The 26,168-nt window shown below is 40.1% G+C and overlaps 2 protein-coding genes across 2 annotated transcripts; one reads left to right on the forward strand and one right to left on the reverse strand.

Moving 5' to 3' along the window:
* Window positions 1-10,356: 10,356 nt before the first annotated feature.
* Window positions 10,357-22,203, reverse strand: LOC137634882 (spidroin-1-like). The gene is made up of 22 exons (XM_068367432.1): window positions 22,189-22,203; window positions 21,793-21,966; window positions 21,410-21,520; window positions 20,966-21,091; window positions 20,689-20,876; window positions 20,299-20,437; window positions 19,944-20,021; window positions 19,445-19,576; window positions 19,012-19,146; window positions 17,965-18,090; window positions 17,108-17,227; window positions 16,703-16,828; window positions 16,273-16,392; window positions 15,838-15,975; window positions 15,396-15,524; window positions 15,017-15,091; window positions 14,539-14,655; window positions 13,873-14,001; window positions 12,792-12,935; window positions 11,269-11,418; window positions 10,889-11,005; window positions 10,357-10,566 (listed from the first exon to the last, which is right to left on the reverse strand). The coding sequence occupies exons 1-22, from the start codon at window positions 22,201-22,203 to the stop codon at window positions 10,357-10,359; spliced, it is 2,799 nt and encodes a 932-aa protein (XP_068223533.1).
* A 53-nt stretch (window positions 22,204-22,256) lies between these two features.
* On the forward strand, window positions 22,257-22,666 carry LOC137634883 (angiomotin-like). The gene is made up of 2 exons (XM_068367433.1): window positions 22,257-22,408; window positions 22,474-22,666. Exons 1-2 carry the CDS (start codon window positions 22,257-22,259, stop codon window positions 22,664-22,666), a joined length of 345 nt encoding a protein of 114 aa, XP_068223534.1.
* Window positions 22,667-26,168: the final 3,502 nt, after the last annotated feature.

Raw genomic sequence — 26,168 nt, forward strand, 5'->3', positions numbered from 1 at the left:
TATATATATATATATATATACAGTGTATATATATATATATATATATATATATATATATATATATATATATATATATATATATATATATATATATATATATATATATATATATATATATATATATATATATATATATATGTATTGTGTTGGTGTGTGTTAGTGTGTGTGTGTGTCAGAACTTGCTGTTACGATGCACGATGAAAACAAAGAGTACGGAAATTATATTTTTGAAGCAGAGCCAAGATTTGATTATAAACCTTAAGAGCCAGGCAGAGGCACAGTCTGGGATGGCAAATATAGATGCTCATTATCATGATGTAAAAAAAAATAAAAACTGCCTTGTGTGTCATAATTTTTCTTAGTTAAGGAATTTGCATCTATATTCGGACCCTCGATCTAGATTATGAAATAACCGCCAATAAACTGCATCTGTTGCGAAATTCAAAGCGAAACTTTTTTAATTTTTATGATCTCGATAGTTTTCTGAGACTACTCGTTTGCACAGTTGGGTATACATCTGTTTGTACATTGTCATGCATGTTCCTACGTATTTGGAAGTATTTACAATTTTTTATCATCATTGTCTCCCTTGTTATGAAATTTATACGGTGATAAACACATTTCCATTTACAATGTTTGCGCAATGAATTTTCCACGTCTTCATATGAGTACTGAAATTGTTTCTTATATGCAGGTCATCATGCCCCGAAGCCGTACATGCTTCGACTGATTTTAAAAATGCCTAATGAAAGAGACGGTAGCCTCTTCATTACTCATAATTGAAGCGAAAATGCCATTATGAACGGTAAACCAAAAGATTATCTGGTGTCTGCCTAAGGTTCTCACCAATTGGAATCTTTGCATCAACATCCTTTAAAAATAAATTATCATGATAGACATCAGTAGAGTATGTATTGATGCAGTATGAAGCATATTATTCCTGATCTAGGAAAAGAGCATTGTTAGTTAGATTCAGGTTATATTTTTACGATACCTGAAAATGGATGGCCTTGCTCATGAAGCGCATGATGCCACTGACGTGCATGCCAAGTTTTCTGGAGACATTCTTAGCTAGACCAATAATTTTACACTCCAAAATGAACTCTTGATTACTTTTATACCCAAAACTCTAAGTATGTGTATTTTTTCAAGCATTTTTTCTGCTTCGGATAATATTATGTGGAATATTAAGCATTTTAAGGGAATTAGCGTACAACTCTGCGGTATTTTTGCGCCCATGTTACGTAGATGTAACTAAACTAAGTTCAAAAAAAAAAATCCTTGTAAAAAAGTAAGTAGTAGCTATCAACATAGCTTCTCGTATGTGTTCATCGTTAATAAGTCATTATTTCTCGAGAACAACAGTTTAATATACCCGAGTCTATAACATCCTCTTTAGAGACCCTTTTGGCCATGATTTGCTGCGACAGAAAAATGGCTAAAGACTTAAAACAATTATTCAAACGGAATGTTTCATCATTAGTAAATCCTTTGTCTTAGTTATGAATCTATTTGATGTAAAAACTGTCTCTTTGTTTAGTTGCTAAAGGAATTTTATGGTTGAATATGTACAGTATTACGATTAATGCTGACGTTACTTGTGAGGTCTGGCAGTTTTTCGGTTAATAAAGTATAATTTTAGACGCATTTGCATAACTGACCTTAAGACAGACTTCCTTCTGGGTTACATTCTATGGGTTGCATAATGGAGATATGACTCTATCAGAGCATACTATTGCCTTCCTTATTATTTTCAGGGACACATATCTATAAATATGTGAGCATTGAAAAGAAATGGCCTTTTACTAACTAGGCTCAACCTGTAATAAATTAAGTTTAAACTTTTTCCTTTCACTAGGAATAATCTCTCTCTCTCTCTCTCTCTCTCTCTCTCTCTCTCTCTCTCTCTCTCTCTCTCTCTCTCTCTCTCTCTCTCTCTCTCTCTTTGATTCTCCTGCTTTTTCTTTTATTCTGCAAGTCATTGGACATATTACTGGAATTATCTTATCTGCTAACATATATATATATATATATATATATATATATATATATATATATATATATATATATATATATATATATATTTTATATATATATATATATATATATATATATATATATAAATATATATATGTTATATATATATATATATATATATATATATATATATATATATATATATATATATATATATATATATATATATATATATATATATATATATATATATATATATATATATATATATATATATATGTATATATAGAATGCTTACATACATGTATGTAAATACTAATTTCTATGCATATGCAATCACATGAATACGTTTGTCATAATTTCACACAAAAGCACTACCGTAAACTATGACGTTTTTGGGAATATCATTCCCGAATACTTGCGATCTTCGTCTGCAATATTAACATTGGTAAATCAATGTAATTTTGTAGAAGATATATCATCTGGTGTGTATAAAATGGTCATTTATATGGTTGATATAAAATAGTCTATTAAAAGTAGCGATGTACTTTTATATATTAGAATGATTGACTTACTAGTAATGAGTTTTGTGATAGCTTATAAAAGATACTGAAAAGTTTTAGTAACGTGTTACCACATGGATGTTATCTTTGAGTTATTATTTGGAGATTAATGTTTGCCCCTATTTTCACTTAACCTGCAGTTTTATAATCAGAAAATCATTTTTAAGTACGACTACAGGATTTGGTTATCCTTCAAACTTGGAATCTAACCTTTCCTAAACACTAGGTCTTTATTTTTTACTGTATTTGGGTTTTTGACACTAGGAAATCTAATTTATTATTGTAGGTTTTTTTTTTTTTTTTTTTTTTTTTTTTTTTTTTTTTAGCTTGGTGCCGATTAATAACTAATTTCATGCTTCATCTTATATATAAACCCCAAAGAAATATCAGTAATATATATTAGTTTAGATTTTAAATCTTGTTTAAATACTTACCTCCAGAAACTCGATGCAATTACTCAGCAATAACGTTCAATTCATCATCGTTATCGTAATCATCACTGGTCTTTTTTAGCAGTAGCAGTCGCGTGTAGCTTCAGCCATAACCAATCAGTCTTAATAATCGTAAGCAGTGTCTTGAGAAAAGATGGAACAACGTCCTTGACAGTCCTAATCATAACCGGTCTCTCTTGATTATAGATTGTTCGACAGATTATTTTCTGTCATCTTGGTTTCACGCAGAATGTCTTTTTCCGATTTATTATCGAAATTCGACTAAAGTCCTCAAAAAACTATCGTTTCCTGTATTAAGGGATTTTCTTAGAATTTTCATGACTCATGTCTAGTAGCCTTCACAACTTCCTGTGATGAAAATACCATTGTATTATCATTGACCCTTTTCTTTTCAATTTTATTTAGTTAATATGCTTTAGTATGCATCGTACTAAATATATTTTCTCCAGTATTTTATTATGTTTCAGCTTTTTAGAGTATTTTTTTTATATTAGGCCTAGCATCATGGCAAGGAATGGTTTAGATATGAGTAAATATGATTGCCAACTTTAAATCTAAACATTGGAAACTCTTCAGTATTGTTGCTGTCAACCAATAACCGTAAATGCTAGAAGCCTGGTTTCATACTTTTTATTTTAGTTTTAGATTAAATACATTTACCACACCAGAATGAGTGAAACTATCTTTGCTTATAAGCTGGGATATTTAGTATCTAAAAGAAATTAGATCATACTACACTTTATTTCCTATTTCCATACGTTAAAAAAACTCAATTACTGATAATCATTTTATTAATAAAGCTAAAATTTTACCCGTAAATCTTTCATTAAACACACTGTTTTACAGCAATAAAATTAGTTTACCCCATTGTGGGGTTTTATGATAAAATTCTATTCTTTTTGGGGCTGTGAAGGCATTATAATCGAAAACACGACATTCCCAAAGGAATACGGAATCTTTTAGATAGAAAAATTCACCATTGATGTGACAAAATAAATAAATATTCTGCCTCGGTTATTGCTTGCCTGGTACAAAAATTTTTATTACTTTTGATTTCCACTTATTTTATCCAGCATGTAATCAGAACTATAGTTATTTAAAAACACCGGTAATAATGGCATAAATTAACACAAACATTTCCGGAAAAAAATTATTTAAACTAACTAAATAAAACAGACTCAAAATTTATGAAAAGTCTACGCAATTGTGGAAGTTTATGACGAGATGTAATGTTGAATTTACAACATTCCTTTGGGTAAATTTATATCTAATATTCCAAAACAATCTGCTATATTCCTTATAACCTAATTCTGTTTTGATAAGTTATTCCTATAATAACTAAATAATTTAAGATTTATTGCAATTGAAATGTAGAAAAAAAAATAAGAAGAAATTTCCATCGTGCAAAGGAATAAGAGGAACACAAATTTAGAAGCATTGTGTTCTTGAATTATAATGTGGTTATTGAAAAGAAATGTCTCGGCAAATCCCTTGGCGGAAAACTAATTATCATTATCATTATCATTATCATTATCATTATCATTATTGCTATTGTTATTGTTATTGTTACTGGGTAAGCTATAACCATAGTTGGAAAAGTAGGATGGTACAAGAACAAGGAAGAATAGCCCAGTGAGAAAAAAAATAAGGGAATAGATAAAACTATGTATGAGAAGTAATAATATAAAGTATATTAAGATCAATAATAACGTTAAAATAGACATTTCACATGGAAACAATGGAAAGAATCATTTTAACTTGTCCAACATAAAAACATCCAATGTAAGTTTGAATTTCTGATGTTCAACCGATTCAACTGCCTGATTAGGAAGATCATTCCACAATCTGGTCACATCTGGAATAAAACTACAAGATGCTATAATGGGAAAGCCAAGACTGCTAGAATTAACTGCATACCTAGTTATACGTATAGGATGGCACAGTCTGGGAAGATTTGAATACAGGGGATGGTCACAGTTATGAAAAATCTCAAGCAACATGCATAATGAATTAATTGAACGACGGTGCCAGAGATTAATATTAAGATCAGGAATAAGAAATTTAATAGACCGCAAGTCTTTATCGAAAAAATTAAGTTGAGGATCAGCCGCTGAAGATCAGACAGGAGAACAATACTCAAAACAAGGTAGAATGAAAGAATTAGAAAATTTCTTTAGAATAGGCCAATTGTTTCTCAAAAGTAAGTTTGTAATCAAGAATCACAATTAATTGAAATTTCAAAGGATTTTATATAGTCAAAGAAACATTATTTATGCAGAGATCCGGATGTTACAATCTTACAATCAAACTTAGTTTTGTTAGGATTCAACTTCATGCCCCATAATTTGCGCTTGCACTAACTTTTAGCTAGATGTCTATCAAGGATTCTGGAACCCCAGATCTACATTCAGGATATGGAATTGCTACAAAGAGAGTAGCATCATTTGCATATGCAACAAGCTTATTTTCTAGGCCATACCACACGTCATGTGTATATAGTATGAAAAGTAATGAATAAAAAACATTACTCTGTGAAACATCAGATATTATATTCCTATACTCACGATGGTGCCCATCAACAACAACTCTTTGCAGTCTATTACTTAAACAACTCAACTGTTTGAGTTTTAAAACAAATGCCTCATGATTAACACGGTCAAATGCAGCACTAAAATCAAGGCCAATCATACGAACTTCCTGGCCATTTCTGTACTTCATTGGAGATTGTAAGAAGGGCATCACATGTTCCAAGGCCTTTGCTTAAATAAAAACTGGGGAACAGATTATTACCTTCAGCTTATCCATCTAGACGCTTTGCCAAATGACGTTCAAAGTAAAACTTGAACAATAATTGTAATTGTAATTCCAGTCTCCCATTGATATACTGTAGTGCTAATGGTAATTTCATATGGACTATTTTTTTTTACAATTTTTAAACTTTTTACAGTCCTTATTACTTCTTTTCGGGGGAGTTTTAATCTAAATTTGCAATGTTTTCATCTATATTTTGGTGTTGTATCTTTCGTATAAAAAAACTGAGCTATTTGATGTGGTTACGTTTCCACCGATTTTCTTTTCTGGGGGGGGGGGAGGGTAATAATTAACCTTTGAACATATGGAACATAAATTTCACACGGTACATTAATTTTCATGCTTCTACAATGTTTGTAACGATTTTTCAGTGATTGATTAATTGTGGACACGAAGTACGTTCCATAAACTAACGCACAACTTCACAAGGACTTCCACGGTAGTTTTGGGTGTTCCAGGAAGTGTTGGTAAATAATCTTTAAAATTGTTCGTGTCTGCCAATATATGTATATATATTTAAAAGACAAAAAGAAGAGTCACGTGTGCCAAAATATTGTTGTAAGAGTTGTAGCAAACAATAAAATTTATCAATGTTATTGTTAATGATGGAGAGGTCCCCTAAAAATCTACGACAATGTCCAAGTTATTTTACAATTATATATGATATATAAATAAATTTCTTTCTTCTGCATTTTCTTGTTCAGATTTTCGTCTTCTGAAACGTGATGTTTATCACCAGAATATTATCAGCGTTACCCAGAACATTTATAAGCAGGCACAACTGATTTATCACAACATTGAACATGGATTTTTTTTAACATAGTCATGAGCAACGTCCCAGAACATTATAACATATTGGTATGGGATTTTTTGCCTCAAAAATCATCTACATCTACTAATAAAGAATCTCTCTCTCTCTCTCTCTCTCTCTCTCTCTCTCTCTCTCTCTCTCTCTCTCTCTCTCTCTCTCTCTCTCGTCATGCTAAAAGGTCTATATTCTCAGTACGTTTTTTACCAAAGTTTTAAATTTAGTTATTTAGAATTATCCAGAAATAGAATGACTAAATTTAAACTTTAACAAGACTACTAATTTGCATGTTAGGACTATTACAAGCATTGCCAAAATGCCAACGCATGATGAAGTTATGTTCATTTATATATTTCAATTATTAGTAAGATTTTATATAATCCCTCTTGTAAATACACAAGTCAAGTTTTTAAGTAGAATTTTTCTATATCCCAGTGCAGATGGATAAAAATAAAATCATATCGTAACAATGCACAGGATCATAAGATGAATTAACCACCTTTGTCTCGCTTTTATTCTAGCCTGCTCAAATAATGTCATTAGATACACACAAAATTAAAATTATTCAGAGCTATAATACATAATCTTGTAATGTAACTTTCATAAACGGATTGTTTTGTGGTTTCGTTTAGTATAAAATCCAGGAAATTTTAAGAAAACAGTCTTCTTTGTGTTTAAATGAAACCACAAAATATCTCTGTATCAAATAAGACAGTTTGTCGGGAATACAAACTGCAACAAAAAACCACCTCTTTAACGCCAGATGCAACGATCATAACATTTGCAGCAAAATGGTTTAAACCAACGGGCTAGCGTTGAGTGTGAAGGCCATGTTGTCGAAACACAAGCTGAGCAATTTATGGTTTTCATGATTTCCAGAACTCAAACATCTGTTATATGAACGGAAAGTAAAAGTGATGAGTTAGTGAACGGGTCTGGCTGTTTTCCGTGTTGCTCCTAAACTATTGCGGTCTTTAGTTCATTTGTCTTACTGGGTTGCCGCCGTTCCCTCAATATCAGCCGCCTCTCTTTAATCAGAGTTTGGTTAAGAGGGCAGTTCTGACTTTCAATAAATTAGAAAAGAAAATTTTGACAAGTAGTTAATGCCAAGTTGTATCATTGTTGTTTTGAAGGCAATTGTCGAACTATATTGGGAGCTGGTCGTTCATACTGGCTTTGCTATTGGGATACCGTAACATTATACTTGATATTGCTCCCTTTAGTTCCTTTGCTCGGAACTTTACATGAATCAATTTATACCAGAGATGTTACTTTTCATATAAACACATAAATAAGCTTTATATAATTATGCATTCCTTAATCACGTATAGTCTATGCAAGGATTGTGGTGGCCGATGTAGTAATGTCCCTGACTGGTGAACCCCAGACAGGGGTTAGTTCCGCTTAAACTTGATAGTTTCCTTGGTCGCTGCAACCTCCCCATCCTTGTGAGCTAAGGATAGAGGGCTTGAGGGAGCCTGTAGGTTTATCTGCCGAGTTATCAGCACCCATTGCCTGGCTCTCCTTGGTCCTAGCTTGGGTGGAGAAGGGGCTTGGGCGCTGATCATATGTATATATGGTCAGTTTCTAGGGCATTATCCTGCTTCATTTTACTGTCCCTTGCCTCTGCTATTCACGAACGGCCTTTAAGCCTTTAAGTGAGGCACTGTACACTTAAAAACATGTGTGAGTTTGCTTGACTAAAGATTGAAATTAAGCGATGAATGTTATTAGTACTTTTTTATTGTTACTGCATTATGACTAAGAACATAGTCTCAAGAAACTGCCGCCCACTAAGTTTCTGATCAATCTAAAGGCACTATCATATCGCCAGTTTTTGGTGTCTTGTAAAATAAATTAGCATACCACCAAAAGAGTAATAAGAAGTGTTTATGCACAAAGTACTGCCGTTTGATTTTTCAGTGGATTCGACTGAAATAGAAGACAAGCCTACGTGCTTTGCAATTAGCCTATGCTAAAAGTTTTAACTTGTCTAACAACGTCATTATAGGGATAATTCATCCACAGGTTACATTATACACTGTAGCTCAACTACCAATCGTTAATCACGCATGTGTTGAAGTTGTTTAAATCTTTATTACTGACGGTTAAAATCTATTCAATAGGCTATTATTCTCTCGAGCAAACTATATCATTAATATGATTGTCATCACTTTAGATATTCGCGCCTGATTACCTTGTCTAAACTCTTATCAGTAAGTTAAGAAGCACCTTAAAGGAACAAATGCTCCAGGCCGGCAAACGAAAACTCATATGTCAGGTCAACAACAATCACTATCGTCTTACAGGATAGATTATATCAAAATCCTCAAGAGATGTTAGTGCTGACAGTTTGTTTAATGTAGAGCACTGCAAGCATCGTTGAAGGATCTTTGCTGCGTCCTTTCTCCCCTGGCTGCACACGCCTTGTAGCCTTCCTTGCTCTGCACCCCTTTCCCATTTTCTTTCTTTTATTTTGCTATACAACTTCGCTTAACTTTTATTTCATATCGCAACCGCTCAACTTTACCTCTGTTGCATCTCGGTATTGAATTACCTTCTGGGCCCCACAACATACACGACTAAACAAAATAAGAAGAGAAAATATAGTCTTTGGGCTCAGGTGTTCTTTGCAGTAGCACGGGTAAAGCTACAAAAAACAATATACTGTAGATTTTTATTTGCTCTAATGCCAGAAAGAAACAGTTGGTGTTCAGAAATAGAGGACAGAAATGTATTGGAATAGGAGTAAAATAGTTTTTGTAACAAAGCGTTAAGAAAGTGTATGAAAATCTACAGATTTTAGTGTTTTTATAGAGGTGATCGTAAGTGTCTTAGGCCTAACTTAGGATGATACAATTATTATAGATTTTTTTTTTATTTTTTGATCTTCGTCCAAAATAATTCAAACAACCATCGAAGAGGGGCTAAGAAAATACTGATCATGGATGAAAATTGTATTTTCTTTAGATTGGGTCAGTTAGGAAAAGAACACTGCTGATTAGTTTAAAAAAAAATTTGGTCATTTGATATGGATATTCTATGTATTTATGCTATCTTATATTAGATTGCTGACGGAACTGTTATCTTAGGTAATAATGACTTTCAATTAAAACAGCCTTGTCTTAAGTATGACTTTATCATGGATTCAACAACTACCTCTAGTCCATAAAGCGCTTCAGTGAACATCATTAATTTCAAATGTGTGTGAAAAAAAGTAGTTTTTTTGTGTGAAAGTAGATGGCCAAGGAAAAGTGAACGATGGTTTTAGAGCATCCTGAAGGAAAGAAACTTTGATGTATTCTGATTTGCTCAGAGTTTTGAAAATATCTTATTTCAAAGTAAGTTAAATAGTATTCTTGGGAAAAAGAAATGGTAAAGAAATGTTTAATAAAAGAGTTAGTTTGTCAGAGATGAAAGGCTGAGGTAAGGAATGAAATGGTAAGATAATCGATGGCTAAAAGTACATTTAAAAATTCTAATTGGGAGAAAAGTGAAATGGGAATGCTCTTGCAGTTCCCAGAGAAAGATATAAGTATGAGAATGAATAATATGAAAAAGTGAATCTTCATCAGGTAACAAAGCATGCTACCAAGTCAGACTTCTTCACTCTGCTGCTTTTGTTACTGCTGCTGCTACTGGTGCTTCTTTACCTTTTCCTCTTACTAATGTTGGTGCCCGTCCTCCTTCTGCTGCTGCTGCTGAGGAGAAGTCAGACTTGTTCTTTCTACAATTGTCCACCTGATTAAGAAACAGCACAGCGAATCTTCATCAGGTGACTAAGCTTGCTAGACCAAGTAGTCAGACTTCTTCCCTCTGCTGCTTTTGTTACTCCTGCTGCCGCCGCTACTGTTGCTGTTGCTCCTTCTCCTTTTCCTCCTAGTAATGTTGCTGCTCGTCCTCCTCCTGCTGTTGCTAAGAACAAGTCAGACTTGTTTTTTCTGCATTTGTCCACCTGATAAAGAAACAGTACAAGTGAATCTTCATCAGGTAACAAAGCATGCTAGACCAAGCCAGACTTCTTCCCTCTGCTGCTTTTGTTACTGCTGCCACTGCTGCTGCTGCTGCCAATGCCGCTGCGACTGCCGCTCCTTGTCCTTTTCCTCCTACTAATGTTGCTGCTCGTCCTCCTTCTGCTGCTGCTGCTGAGGAGGAAAAGTCAGACTAATTCCTTCTACATTTCTCCACCTGATGAAGAAACAGTACAAGTGAATCTTTATCAGGTAACAAAATATGTTAAACCAAGTCAGACTTCTTCCCTCTGCTACTTTTGTTACTGTTGCTGCTGCTGTTCCTTGTCCTTTTCCTCCTACTAATGTTGCTGCTCGTCCTCTTTTTGCTACTGCTGCAGTTGCTGAGGAGAAGTCAGACTTGTTCTTTCTGCATTTGTCCACCTGATGAAGAAACAGTACGAGTGAATTCATCAGGTAACAATGCATGCTAGACCAAGCCAGACTTCTTCCCTCTGCTGCTTTTCTTACTGTTGCTGCTGCTGCTCCTTGTCTTTTTCCTCCTACTAATGTTGCTTCTCGTCCTCCTTCTGCTGCTGCTGCTGAGGAGGAAAAGTCAGACTAGTTCCTTCTACATTTCTCCACCTGATGAAGAAACAGTACAAGTGAATCTTTATCAGGTAACAAAATATGTTAAACCAAGTCACACTTCTTCCCTCTGCTACTTTTGTTACTACTGCTGCTGCTGCTGCTGATGCTGCTCCTTGTCCTTTTCCTCCTACCAATGTTGCTGCTCCCTCTCCTTCTGCTGTTGCTGCTAAGAACAAGTCCGACTTGTTTTTTCTGCATTTGTCCACCTGATGAAGAAACAGTACAAGTGAATCTTCATCAAGTAACAAAGCATACTAGACCAAGTCAGACTACTTCCCTCTGCTGCTTTTGTTACTGCTGCTGCTGCTGTTCCTTGTAGTTTTCGTCCTAGTAATGTTGCTGTTCGTCCTCCTCCTGCTACTGCTGCAGCTGCTGAGGGAAAGTCAGACTTGTTCTTTCTGCATTTGTCCACCTGATGAAGAAACAGTACAAGTGAATCTTCATCAGGTAACAAAGCATGCTAGACCAAGCCAGACTTCTTCCCTCTGCTGCTTTTGTTACTGTTACTACTGCTGCTGCTGCTGATGCTGCTACTTGTCCTTTTCCTCCTACAAATGTTGCTGCTCGTCCTCCTTCTGCTGCTGTTGCTGAGAAGAAGTCAGACTTGTTCTTTCTGCATTTGTCCATCTGATGAAGAAACAGTACAAGTGAATCTTCATCAAGTAACAAAGCATGCTAGACCAAGTCAGACTTCTTCCCTCTGCTGCCTTTTTTACTGCTGCTGCTGCTGATCATCGTCATTCTCCTCCTACTACTGTTGCTACTCGTCCTCCTTCTACTGCTGTTGCTGAGAAGAAGACAGACTTGTTCTTTCTGCATTTGTCCACCTGATGAAAAAACAGTACAAGTGAATCTTCATCAGGTAACAAAGCATGCTAGACTAAGTCAGACTTGTTCCCTCTGTTACTTTTGTTACTGCTGCTGCTGCTGCTGCTGCCGCTGCTGCTGCTGCTGCTGCCGCTGCTGCTGCTGCTGCTGCCGCTGCTGCTGCTGTTCCTTGTCTTTTTCCTCCTCCTAATGTTGCTGCTCGTCCTCCTTCTTCTGGTGTTGCTGAGAAGTACCCAGACTTGTTCTTTCTGCATTTGTCCACCTGATGAAAAAACACAGGCGAATCTTCATCAGGTAACAAAGCATGCTAGACCAAGTCAAAATTCTCCACTCTGCTGCTTTTGTTACTGCTGCTGCTGCTGCTGCTCCTCGTCATTTTCTTCCTACTACTGTTGCTGCTCGTCCTCCTTTTGCTGCCTCTGCTGCTGCTCCTGAGAAGAAGAAGTCAGACTTGTTCTTTCTGCATTCGTCCACTCGATGAAGAAACAGTAGAGGTGAATCTTCATCAGGTAACCAAGCATGCTAAACCAAGTCAGACTTCTTCCCTCTGCTGCTTTTCTTACTGCTGCTGCCGCTGCTGCTACTGCTCCTTGTCCTTTTCATCCTACTACTGTTGCTGCTCGTCCTCCTTCTGCTGCTGTTGCTGCTAAGAGGTCAAACTTGTTCCTTCTACATTTGTCCACCTTATAAAGATACAGTACAAGTGAATCTTCATCAGGTAACACAACATGCTAAATCAAGTCAGACTTACTCCCTCTGCTACTTTTGTTACTACTGCTGCTGCTGCTGCTGATGCTGCTCCTTCTCCTTTTCCTCCTACTAATGTTGCTGCTCCCTCTCCTTCTGCTGCTGCTGCTAAGAACAAGTCCGACTTGTTTTTTCTGCATTTGTCCACCTGATGGAGAAACAGTACAAGTGAATCTTCATCAAGTAACAAAGCATGCTAGACCAAGTCAGACTTCTTCCCTCTCCTGCCTTTTTTACTGCTGCTGCTGCTGATCATCGTCATTCTCCTCCTACTGCTATTGCTACTCGTCCTCCTTCTGCTGCTGTTGCTGAGAAGAAGACAGACTTGTTCTTTCTGCATCTGTCCACCTGATGAAAAAACAGTACAAGTGAATCTTCATCAGGTAACAAAGCATGCTAGACTAAATCAGACTTGTTCCCTCTGTTACTTTTGTTACTGCTGCTGCTGCTGCTGCTGTCGCTGCTGCTGCTGTTCCTTGTCTTTTTCCTCCTCCTAATGTTGCTGCTCGTCCTCCTTCTTCTGGTGTTGCTGAGAAGTACCCAGACTTGTTCTTTCTGCATTTGTCCACCTGATGAAAAAACACAGGCGAATCTTCATCAGGTAACAAAGCATGCTAGACCAAGTCAAAATTCTCCACTCTGCTGCTTTTGTTACTGCTGCTGCTACTGCTGCTCCTCGTCATTTTCTTCCTACTACTGTTGCTGCTCGTCCTCCTTTTGCTGCCTCTGCTGCTGCTCCTGAGAAGAAGAAGTCAGACTTGTTCTTTCTGCATTCGTCCACTTGATGAAGAAACAGTAGAGGTGAATCTTCATCAGGTAACAAAGCATGCTAGACCAAGTCAGACTTCTTCCCTCTGCTGCTTTTGTTACTGCTGCTGCCGCTGCTGCTGCTATTCCTTGTCGTTTTCCTCCTACTAATGTTGCTGCTCATCCTCCTCTTGCTACTGCTGCAGCTGCTGGGGAGAAGTCAGACTTGTTCTTTCTACATTTGTTCACCTGATGAAGAAACAGTACAAGTGAATCTTCATCAGGTAACAAAGCATGCTAGACCAGATCAGACTTCTTCACTCAGCTGCTTTTGTTACTGCTGCTGCCGCTGCTGATTCTACTGCTGAGCTTTTTCCTTTTCCTCCTACTAATGTTGATGCTCGTCCTCCTTCTGCTGCTGCTACTGCTGAGGAGAAATCAGACTTGCTCTTTCTACATTTGTCCACCTGATGAAGAAACAGTACAAGTGAATCTTTATCAGGTAACAAAGCATGCTAGACCAAATTAGACTTCATCTCTCTTCTCCGTTTGTTACTGCTACTGTAGCTGCTGCTGCTGCTGCTGCCGCTGCCGCTGCGACTGCCGCTCCTTGTCCTTTTCCTCCTACTAATGTTGCTGCTCGTCCTCCTTCTGCTGCTGCTGCTGCTGAGGAGAAATCAGTCTTGTTCTTCCTACATTTGTCCACCTGATGAAGAAACAGTACAAGTGAATCTTTATCAGGTATCAAAGCATGCTAGACCAATTAAGACTTCTTCCCTCTGCTGCTTTTGTTACTACTGCTGCTGCTGCTGATGCTGCTCCTTGTCCTTTTTCTCCTACTAATGTTGCTGCTCATCCTCCTTCTGCTGCTGTTGCTGAGAAGAAGTCAGACTTGTTCTTTCTACATTTGTCCACCTGATGAAGAAACAGTACAGGTAAATCTTCTTCAGGTAACAAAGCATGCTAGACCAAGTCAGGCTTCTTCCCTCTGCTGCTTTCGTTACTGCTGCTGCTGCTGATCCTTTTCCTCCTACTAATGTTGCTGCTCGTCCTCCTTTTGCGGCCTCTTTTGCTGCTCCTGAGAAGAAGAAGTCAGACTTCTTCTTTCTGCATTTGTACACCTGATGAAGAAACAGTAGAGGTGAATCTTCATCAGGTAACAAAGCATGCTAGACCAAGTCAGACTTCTTTTCTCTGCTGCTTTTGTTACTGCTGCAGGTGGTGCTGCTGCTGCTGCTTCTGCTGCTCCTGCTCCTTCTCCTTTTCCTCCTACTAATGTTGCTGCTCGTCCTCCTTCTGCTGCTGCTGCTAAGGAGAAGTCAGACTTGTTCTTTCTACATTTGTCCACCTAATAAAGAAACGGTACAAGTGAATCTTCATCAGGTAACAAAGCATGCTAAACCAATTGAGACTTGTTCCCTCTGTTGCTTTTGTTACTGCTGCTCCTATTGCTGCTGCTGCTCCTTGTCCTTTTCCTCATACTAATGTTTCTGCCCATTCTCCTTCTGCTGCTGCTTCTGAGAAGAAGTCATACTTGTTCTTTGTGCATTTGTCCACCTGATGAAGAAACAGTACAAGTGAATCTTCATCAGGTAACAAAGCAAACTAGACCAAGTCAGACTTCTTCCCTCTGCTGCTTTTGTTACTGCTGCTTCCATTACTGCTGCTGCTGCTGCTCCTTGTCCTTTTCCTCCTACTAATGTTGCTGCTTGTCTTCCTTCTGCTGCTGCTGCTGAGAAGAAGTTAGACTTCTTCTTTCTGCATTTGTCCACCTGATAAAGAAACAGTACAAGTGAATCTTCATCAGGTAACAAAGCATGCTAGACCAGGTCAAATTTCTTCAATCAGCTGCTTTTCTTACTGCTGCTGCCGCTGCTGATTCTACTGCTGAGCTTTGTCCTTTTCCTCCTACTAATGTTGATGCTCGTCCACCTTCTGCTGTTGCTGCTGCTGAGGAGAAATCAGACTTGTTCTTTCTACATTTGTCCACCTGATGAAGAAGCAGTACAAGTGAATCTTTATCAGGTAACAAAGCATGCTAAACCAAGTCAGACTTCTTCCCTCCGCTGCTTTTGTTACTGCTGCTTCTGCCGCCGCTGCTACTGCTGCTGCTGCGGCTGCTGCCGCTCCTTGTCCTTTTCCTCCTACTAATGTTGCTGCTCATCCTCCTTCTGTGGCTGTTGCTGAGAAGAAGTCAGACTTGTTTTTTTTGCATTCGTCCACCTGATGAAGAAACAGTACGAGTGAATCTTCATCAGGTAACAATGCATGCTAGACCAAGTCAGACTTCTTCCCTCTGCTACTTTTGTTACTGCTGCTGCTGCAGCTGCTGCTGCTATTCCTTGTCGTTTTCCTCCTACTAGTGTTGCTGTTCGTCCTCCTTCTGCTACTGCTGCAGCTGCTGAGGAGAAGTCATATATGTTCTTTTTGCATTTGTCCACCTGATGAATATACAGTACAAGTGAATCTTCATCAGGTAACAAAGCATGCTACACCAAGTCAGACTTCTTCCCTTTGCTGCTTTGGTTACTGTTGCTGCTGCTGGTCCCGCTGCTGCTGCTGCTTCTTGTCCTTTTCCTCTTACTAATCCTGCTGCTACTGAGGAGGAGAAGTCAGACTTGTTCTTTCTACATTTCTACATATGTCCACCTGATGAAGAAACAGTACAAGTGAATCTTCATCAGGTAACAAAGCATGCTAGACTAAGTCAGACTTCTTCCCTCTGCTGCTTTTGTTACTACTGCTGCTGCTGCTGATGCTGCTCCTTGTCCTTTTCCTCCTGCTAATGTTGCTTCTTGTCCTCCTTCTGCTGCTGTTGCTGAGAAGAAGTCAGACTTGTTCTTTCTGCATATGCCCACCTGATGTAGAAACAGTACAAGTGAATCTTCATCAGGTAACAAAGCAAGCTAAACCAAGTCAGACTTCTTCCCTCTGCTGATTTTGTTACTGCTGCTTCTGCCGCCGCCGGTACTACTGCTGCTGCGGCTGCTGCCGCTCCTTGTCCTTTTCCTCCTACTAATGTTGCTGCTCGTCCTCCTTCTGCTGCTGTTGCTGAGATGTCAGACTTGTTCTTTTTGCATTTGTCCACCTGATGAAGAAACAGTACAAGTGAATCTTCATCAGGTAACAAAGCATGCTAGACTAAGACAGACTTCTTCCCTCTGCTACTTTTGTTACTGCTGCTGCTGCTGTTCCTTGTCGTTTTTCTCCTACTAGTGTTGCTGCTCGTCCTCCTTCTGCTACTGCTGCAGCTGCTAAGGAGAAGTCATATATGTTATTTTTGCATTTGTCCACCTGATGAATATACAGTACAAGTGAATCTTCATCAGGTAACAAAGCATGCTACACCAAGTCAGGCTTCTTCACTCTGCTGCTTTGGTTACTGTTGCTGCTGCTGCTCCTTGTTCTTTTCCTCTTACTAATTCTTATGCTACTGAGGAGGAGAAGTTAGACTTGTTCTTTCTACATTTCTACATATGTCCACCTGACGAAGAAACAGTACAAGTGAATCTCCATCCGGTAACAAAGCATGCTAGACCAAGTCAGACCTCTTCCCGCTGCTGCTTTTGTTACTACTGCTGCTGCTGCTGATGCTGCTCCTAGTCCTTTTCCTCCTGCTAATGTTGCTGCTCGTCCTCCTTCTTCTGCTGTTGCTGAGAAGAAGTCAGACTTGTTCTTTCTGCATATGCCCACCTGATGAATAAACAGTACAAGTGAATCTTCATCAGGTAGCAAAGCATGCTACACCAAGTCAGACTTCTTCCCTCAGCTGCTTTTGTTACTGCTGCTGCTGCTGATCCTCGTCATTTTCTTCCTACTACTGTTGCTGCTCGTCCTCCTTCTTTTGCTGTTGCTGAGAAGAAGTCAGACTTGTTCTTCGTGCATTAGTCCACCTGATGAAAAAACAGTACAAGTGAATTTTCATAAAGTAATAAAGCATGCTAGACTAAGTCAGACTTCTTGCCGCTGCTGCTTTTGTTACTGCTGCCGCTGCTGCTGCTTCCGCTGCTGCTCCTGTTCCTTGTCTTTTTCCTCCTACTACTGTTCCTGCTTGTCCTCCTTCTGCTGGTGTTGCTGAGAAGAAGTCAGACGGGTCCTTTCTGCATTTGTCCACCAGATGAAGAAGCAACACAGGTGAATCTTCATCAGGTAACAAAGCATGCTAGACCAAGTCAAAATTCTCCACTCTGCTGCTTTTGTTACGGCTGCTGCTACTGCTGCTCCTCGTCATTTTCCTCCTACTACTGTTGCTGCTCGTCCTCCTTTTGCTGCCTCTGCTGCTGCTGCTGCTGTTGCTACTCATGAGAAGAAGTCAGACTTGTTCTTTCTGCATTTGTCCACCTGATGAAGAAACAGTAGAGGTGAATCTTCATCAGGTAGCAAAGCTTGCTAGACCATGTTAGAATTCTTCCCTCTGCTGCTTTTGTTACTGCTGCGGCTGGTGCTGCTGCTGCTGCTTCTTCTTCTCCTTTTCCTCCTACTAATGTTGCTGCTCGACCTCCTCCTGCTTTTGCTGCTGAGGAGAAGTCACACTTGTTCTTTTTACATTTGTCCACCTAATAAAAAACGGTACAAGTGAATCTTCATCAGGTAACAAATCATGCTAAACCAAGTGAGACTTGTTCCCTCTGTTGCTTTTGTTACTGCTGCTCCTATTGCTGCTGCTGCTCCTGCTCCTTGTCCTTTTCCTCCTACTAATGTTTCTGCTCATCCTCCTTCTGCTGCTGCTGCTGAGAAGAAGTCATACTTGTTCTTTGTGCATTTGTCCACCTGATGAAGAAACAGTACAATAGAATCTTCATCAGGTAACAAAGCATGCTAGACCAAGTCAGAATTCTTCCATCTGCTGCTTTTGTTACTGCTGCTTCCGCTACTGCTGCTGCTGCTACTCCTTGTCCTTTTCCTCCTACTAATGTTGCTGCTCGTCTTCCTTCTGCTGCTGCTGCTGAGAAGAAGTTAGATTTCTTCTTTCTGCATTTGTCCACCTGATAAAGAAACAGTACAAGTGAATCTTCATCAGGTAACAAAGCATGCTACACCAGGTCAGACTTCTTCACTCAGCTGCTTTTGTTACTGCTAATGCCACTGCTGATTCTACTGCTGAGCTTTGTGTTTTTCCTCCTACTAATGTTGCTGCTCGTCCTCCTTCTGCTGCTGCTGCTGCTGAGGAGAAATCAGACTTGTTCTTTCTACATTTGTCCACCTGATGAAGAAACCATACAAGTGAATCTTCATCAGGTAACAAAGCATGCTACATATAGTCAGACTTCTTCCCTCTGCTGCTTTTCTTACTGCTGCTGCCGCTGCTGCTACTGCTCCTTGTCCTTTCCCTCCTACTAATGTTGCTGCTCATCCTCCTTCTTCTGCTGCTGCTAAGAGGTCAGACTTGTTCCTTCTGCATTTGTCCACCTGATGAAAAAACAGTACAAGTGAAACTTCATCAGGTAACAGAGCATGCTAGATCAAGTCAGACTTACTCCCTCTGCTGCTTTTGTTACGGCTGCTGCTACTGCTCCTTGTCCTTTTCCTCCTACTAATCTTGATGCTCGTCCTCCTTCTGCTGCAGCTGCTGCTGAGGAGGAATCAGACTTGTTCTTTCCACATTTGTCCACCTGATGAAGAAACCATACAAGTGAATCTTCATCAGGTAACAAAGCATGCTAAACCAAGTCAGAATTCTTCCCTCTGCTGCTTTTCTTACTGCTGCTGCCGCTGCTGCTACTGCTCCTTGTCCTTTTCCTCCTACTACTGTTGCTGCTCGTCCTCCTTCTGCTGCTGCTGCTGCTAAGAGATCAGACTTGTTTTTTCTGCATTTGTCCACCTTATAAAGATAGAGTACAAGTGAATGTTCATCAGGTAACACAGCATGATAAATCAAGTCAGACTTGTTCCCTCTGCTGCTTTTGTTACTGTTGCTGCTGCTGCTCCCGCCGCTGCTGTTGCTGCTCGTTGTACTTTTCCTCCTACTAATGTTGCTGCTCGTCCTCCTTCTGCTGCTGCTTCTGAGGAGAAGTCAGACTTGTTCTTTCTACATTTGTACAACTGATGAAAAAACAGTACAAGTGAATCTTTATCAGGTAACAAAGCATGCTACACCAAATCAGACTTCTTTCCTCTTTTGCTTTTGTTACTGCTGCTGCTGCTGCTGCTGCTGCTGCTGCTGCTGTTCCTTGTGTTTTTCCTCCTCCTAATGTTGCAGCTCGTCCTCCTTTTGCTGGTGCTGTTGAGAAAAAGTCAGACTGGTTCTTTCAGCATTTGTCCACCTGATGAAAAAACAGTACAAGTGAATCTTCATCAGGTAACAAAGCATGCTAGACCAAGCCAGACTGGTTCCCACTGCTGCTTTTGTTACTGTTGCTGCTGCTACTCCCGCCACTGCTGTTGCTGCTCATTGTACTTTTCTGCCTACTAATGTTGCTGCTTGTCCTCCTTCTGCTGCTGCTGCTGCTGAAGAGAAGTCAGACTTGTTCTTTCTACATTTGTCCACCTGATGAAGAAACAGTACAAGTGAATCTTCAACAGGTAACAAAGCATGTTAGACCAAGTCAGACTTCTTCCCTCTGCTGCTTTTGTTTTTACTGCTGCTACTGATCCTCGTCATTTTCCTCCAACTACTGTTGCTGCCTGTCCTCCTTCTGCTGCTGTTGCTGAGAAGAAGTCAGACTTGTTCTTTCTGCATTTGTCCACCTGATGAAAAAACAGTACAAGTGAATCTTCATCAGGTAACAAAGCATGCTAGACTAAGTCAGACTTTTTCCCTTTACTGCTTTTGTTACTGCTGCTGCTGCTGCTGCTGCTGCTGCTGCTGCTGCTGCTGCTGTGTCTTGTCTTTTTCCTCCTCTTAATGTTGCTGCTCGTCCTCTTTCTGCTGGTTTTCCTGAGAAGAAGTCAGACTTGTTCTTTCTGCATTTGTCCACGAAACAACACAGGTAAATCTTCATCAGGTAACAAAGCATGCTAGACTAAGTCAAAATTCTCCACTCTGCGTCTTTTGTTACTGCTGCTGCTACTGCTGTTCCTCGTTATCTTCCTCCTACTACTGTTGCTGCTTGTCCTCCTTTTGCTGCCTCTGCTGCTGCTTCTGCTATTGCTGTTCCTGAGAAGAAGTCAGACTTGTTCTTTGTCCATTAGTCCACCTGATGAAAAAACAGTACAAGTGAATATTCATAAGGTAACAAAGCATGCTAGAGTATGTCAGACTTCTTCCCTCTGCTGCTTTTTTTGCTGCTGCCGCTGCTGCTGCTGTTCCTTGTGTTTTTCCTCCTCCTAATGTTGATGCTCGTCCTCCTTCTGCTGGTGTTGCTGAGAAGAAGTCAGACTTGTTCTTTCTGCATTTGTCCACCTGATGAAGAAACAGAAGAGGTCAATCTTCATCGGGTAACAAAGCATGCTAGACCAAGTCAAACTTCTTCCCTCTGCTGCTTTTGTTACTGCTGCGGCTGGTGCTGCTGCTGCTGCTGCTCCTTCTCCCTTTCCTCCTACTAATGTAGCTGTTCGTCCTCCTTCTGCTGCTGCTGCTGAGGAGAAGTCAGACTTGTTCTTTCTACATTTGTCCACCTAATAAAGAAACAAATTGTACAAGTGAATCTTCATCAGGTAACAAAGCATGCTAAACCAAGTGAGACTTGTTCCCTCTGTTGATTTTGTTACTGCTGCTCCTATTGCTGCTGCTTCTCCTTGTCATTTTCCTCCTACTAATGTTTCTGCTCAGCCTCCTTTTGCTGCTGCTGCTGAGAAGAAGTCATACTTGTTCTTTGTGCATTTGTCCACCTGTTGAAGAAACATTACAAGTGAATCTTCATCAGGTAACGAAGCATGCTAGACCAAAGTCAGACTTCTTCCATCTGCTGCTTTTGTCACTGCTGCTTCCAATACAGCTGCTGCTGCTGCTTCTTGTGTTTTTCCTCCTACTAATGTTGCTGCTCGTCTTCCTTCTGCTGCTACTGCTGAGCAGAAGTTAGACTTCTTCTTTCTGCATTTGTCCACCTGATAAAAAAACAGTACAAGTGAATCTTCATCAGGTAACAAAGCATGCTAGAACAGGTCAGACTTCTTCACTCAGCTGCTTTTGTTACTGCTGCTGCCGCTGCTGATTCTACTGCTGAGCTTTGTCCTTTTCTTCCTACTAATGTTGATGCTTGTCCTCCTTCTGCTGCTGCTGCTGCTGAGGAGAAATCAGCCTTGTTCTTTCTACATTTGTCCAGCTGACGAAAAAACAATACAAGGGAATCTTCATCAGGAAACATAGCATGCTAGACCAAGTCAGACTTCTTCCCTCTGCTGCTTTTGTTACTTCTGCTGCTGCCGCCGCTGCTGCTGCTGCGGCTACTGCCGCTCCTTGTTCTTTTTCCTCCTACTAATGTTGCTGCTCGTCCTCCTTCTGCTGCTGTTGCTGAGAAGAAGTCAGACTTGTTCTTTTTGCATTTGTCCACCTGATGAAGAATCAGTACAAGTGAATCTTCATCAGGTAACAAAGCATGCAAGACCAAGCCAGACTTGTTCCCTCTGCTGCTTTTGTTACTGTTGCTGCTGCTGCTCCCACCGCTGCTGCTGCTGCTCCCACCGCTGCTGCTGCTGCTCCTTGTCCTTTTCCTCCTACTAATGTTGCTGCTCGTCCTCCTTCTGCTGCTGCTGCTGCTGAGGAGAAGTCAGACTTGTTCTTTCTTCATTTCTCCACCTGATGAAGAAGTAGTAAAAGTGAATCTTCATCAGGTAACAAAGCATGCTAGACCAAGCCAGACTTGTTCCCTCTGCTGCTTTTGTTACTGTTGCTGCTGCTGCTCCTACTGCTGCTGCTGCTGCTGCTCCTTGTCCTTTTCCTCCTACTAATGTTGCTGCTTATCCTCATTCTGCTGCTGCTGCTGCTGAGGAGAAGTGAGACTTGTTCTTTCTACATTTGTCCACCTGATGAAGAAACAATACAAGTGAATCTTTATCAGGTACCAAACCATGCAACACCAAGTCAGACTTCTTCCCTCTGCTGCTTTTGTTACTGCTGCTGCTGGTGCCGCTGCTGCTTCTGCTTCTGCTGCTTCTGCTGATCCTCGTCATTGTCCTCCTACTAATTTTGCTGCTCGTCCTCCTTCTGCTGCTGCTGCTGAGAAGAAGTCATACTTGTTCGTTGTGCAATAATACACTATCTTAAAGGCTGTATCAAGAATACTCATTTATCTTCTCTCCACACCCCCTAAATCAGAATTGACTTCCTTATTTCCTCAGTGACTGGCTGGGGCAAGGGGTTGTGGAGAGGAGACTTCTTCCTGAACATCTTGCACAGGATTCTCTACTTCTTCTCCTTCTGATTCCAGTTGAAGAAGGATTGATTCCTGCTCTTCTTCATTAGTATACTCCATTATGTCTTCGTTGATATTTTCCTGGATGTGATCCAAGGCTTGCTTGACTTAATTAGCAGCTCCTTCCAACAACCCAACTCCCAGCTTGCCTTGGTCCGGGAAAACGAGTTTCACATTGTAGAATTTGCAAAATTCTTAAACTTCTTCTCGTCACTGACGTCCGTTTAGGATCCTCCATTCAAGTTTTGACAGTTGGAATTCATACAGATTAGGTCCTACTCTACAGTCTTTTCTTCAACAAGCTTCTCTGGAGCAAGATCCTTTTCCGCTGTCTCTACACAACTAGCTTCAGGCGTTTCTTCGCTCTGAAGCCCTTTTTCAATTCCATCTTCTTAGTTGGGTCATTTTCATAAGTTCCGTGACCACTGAAAGCGGAGGTGTGGGCATAACTTTGGAGAGCCCTGAAATGGCCGTCATCGCCAGTTCAAAAAATTAACTTTTTCCTGGTTTGGCTTAGAGTGCTGTATAAAATATGTTTTATAGGGTTTTTTGGCATGGGAAATTCATTTCTAATGTTATTTTATTGATTTGACCTGTTTTTCATATTCAAATTCACTATGACCGCTGATTTTGAGCACCAAACGTTGTAATGAAAGTTTATTTTTTGTGATGAATTATATTATTAATGATAGAAGTAAAAGTAAAGACACAAAAACCACTTAACAACAAAACCAAGGTTAATGGTTGAAACACGTTGAAACACAAGGAAATGTCAAAAAATAAATTGATATTGATTAGCAAATGTACACCACTGAATCAATTGTTCTACGTCAATCATGGGACTTTTATACTTCTGAATCTGTTGAATCCCCAGACTCACTCATCTCGCTGTCTGATTCACTTTCTTCTGTGGAGTCAAGAAGCATGAGCTGTTGGGGCAAGGGGGGTTGTGTGTAGCGCACTGGTTGGCATTTTCCATTCACAAGTTCCTGGCCTTGACCAATAGGGGATGGATGGTCAAACAAGTTGTAGTGTAGTTGGCAATATGTGATATAGTTTGTCCTTTCAACATGAGGATTCAAGGAGACGTCATCAGGTAGGAGGCGGATCGTACTCGTCTTCTTCATTTTTTGCCACTTGGAAGCCCTTGCTTGCCCGCAAGTAGCATCTGCACTTTCACCATAGACACAGGACAGTACAAAGATCTTCATATCAGCTCTGATACTATCCTCCAAGTCGATGCTTTCACCAATTCGTCCCAGGAGCTTTCTTGCCTCGGGATCAGAGATCACCGTCTCCATCACCTTTCCATGGCCATAGAACCCTGACGTATGATCACTGCCAGTTATTACACGGAGAGGGGTGATGATCTGTGAGACTTCTTCTGGTAGCATGTCACAGGAGTTGATAATGACATGCTTGCGTTTGATAAGTAGATCACCAGGGAGTTGCTGTGAGAGATATGCTGCTTGAACGTATACATCTGTATCTTCACTGTCAAGTACAACTTACCCATTAAAGTTCCCCATCCTGAACTTGGCATAGGCAGAGAACATCCTTGTGTCAGCCTCTGGATGTTTGAAAATAAAGTCTGTGTTTGCCACACCAGTGCTCACATTGGTTGCTCTTTCTCCCTCACAGTAGATTATTCCACAACACATCATAGAAGCTTGTACTTTCAGTTGTTCTCTGAGGAGCTTTTGCAGTCTGATCTTGTTCCCTGGTCTGACCATAAGTTGGTTAAATTCAGCAGCTCCTGGAAATGTGTCTGTGGGCTTTGGAAAAACGTTTGGAATATGTGCATGTTTTGCTGCCCTTCGATCGTGTTCATCATCCTTGATGCTAAAAGGAAGGTCATGGTTGTCGTTGATAAGAATGATGTAAGGGTTTGCATTGGCATTGCGTGAAAAATTATCTTGCAGATCTTTTCTAGATAATCCTTCCAGCATTACTTTGAGCCATCTCGTGTCTTTGCCTCACGGTCCTCTGGTGTTTGAGTGGCTAGCCGCCAGGTCATACCCATGTCGACAATGCTGATGTAGTTTTCTGGTTCTTGAACAACTGGGTCAAGGTTAAACTGATCCAAGAGCTTGCTCTTCATTGTTTTGCGCATTGACTCATCTGCATTGTACAGAGACAAGCACTCCTCAGTCACTCTCCCCTCAAGGGCTGACTCAAGTGGGAGCATGCCAGATCCTTCTGCAAGGTCCACCAGGGCCGCCAGACCCGATCTCTCCATCTGAGCCACTTTCATAGGCGTACCTGCTGGTGCACAAATCTGTTCACTGGCAAAGCTTTGCCTTTTATTCTTGTGGATGGTTGCAGTGAGAGGCTGTCTTCGAGAATACTCGCTCATTCAGGAGAGTTTCAACCTGATCTTGGCCATCTTGAAAAGCAGTGTTGAAGTCTTGTACTAGCTGTGGAGAAACAACCAGACCAGGCTGCAGTGACCTCAGTGAAGGTGATGAGTTATCAAATGGTTCAGCGCTAACTTCTTTCATGCAGTGTTGTAGATCCTGAACTGCTTGCTCATCCTTCTTCATCCTCGCTGGTTGACACTAACCATGTTTCCTGTTATGACGCTCACATTTGACATTGCAGCCTTCACTCTGGGCACCTTTTTACATTCTTTATTGTAGAGAACAGTTGCTTCTCGTTTTGCAAAAGGCAACGCCATCCTTGTTTCAACTTAGAGCAGATTCATGGTTGTTTCGATCCAAAGGTCAAGTGGTTGACAGGAGTAGGGTAGACCTGTCATATATTGGGAAAAGTTATTGTTAAAGAATTCCTTTTGCTCATTTGACAACGAAGACAACATTGCCTAGTAATCTGGCAGCTACCTTCCATAATCATGGTTGTTGTATGCCATCAGTCCAGGCAACATGTTGTATGTTGAGGATATGTACTCCTGTCCATTTCTAGCATGGCATGCATCAAGATTCTGTACAAAAGGGTCTGACATCTCTATGAACGAAAGCCAAAAGTCCCCCATGTTGGTACCAGGTTTCTCATAAACGCTGTTGATCAAAGTCTTCGTGTTATTGTCATTTTCAAGGTCAGAGTGAGCTTCGTGAAGTGCCTCGTGTTTCGGTGAGTGCGTTACGCAGAATGTTCAGCTTCTCTTTCACATTTTCTGACAGTTCCTCATGCTCAAGAATGTCTCTTAGCCAAAGGTGGATAAGAGCCTCTCTCCAATCCATGATGCAGTGCACACCACACCTGTAATGTTTGCCTTGTAGTACTTGGTCCACAGATCCATCCATTACCACTCCTGCTGATACCAGAGTGTCTGCCATCCCAGAGCCATTGAATCTCTTATGCATGTACAACATCTGTTGGTG

Source organism: Palaemon carinicauda, chromosome 45 (assembly GCF_036898095.1).
Source record: "Palaemon carinicauda isolate YSFRI2023 chromosome 45, ASM3689809v2, whole genome shotgun sequence".
NCBI classification, from domain to species: domain Eukaryota; kingdom Metazoa; phylum Arthropoda; class Malacostraca; order Decapoda; family Palaemonidae; genus Palaemon; species Palaemon carinicauda.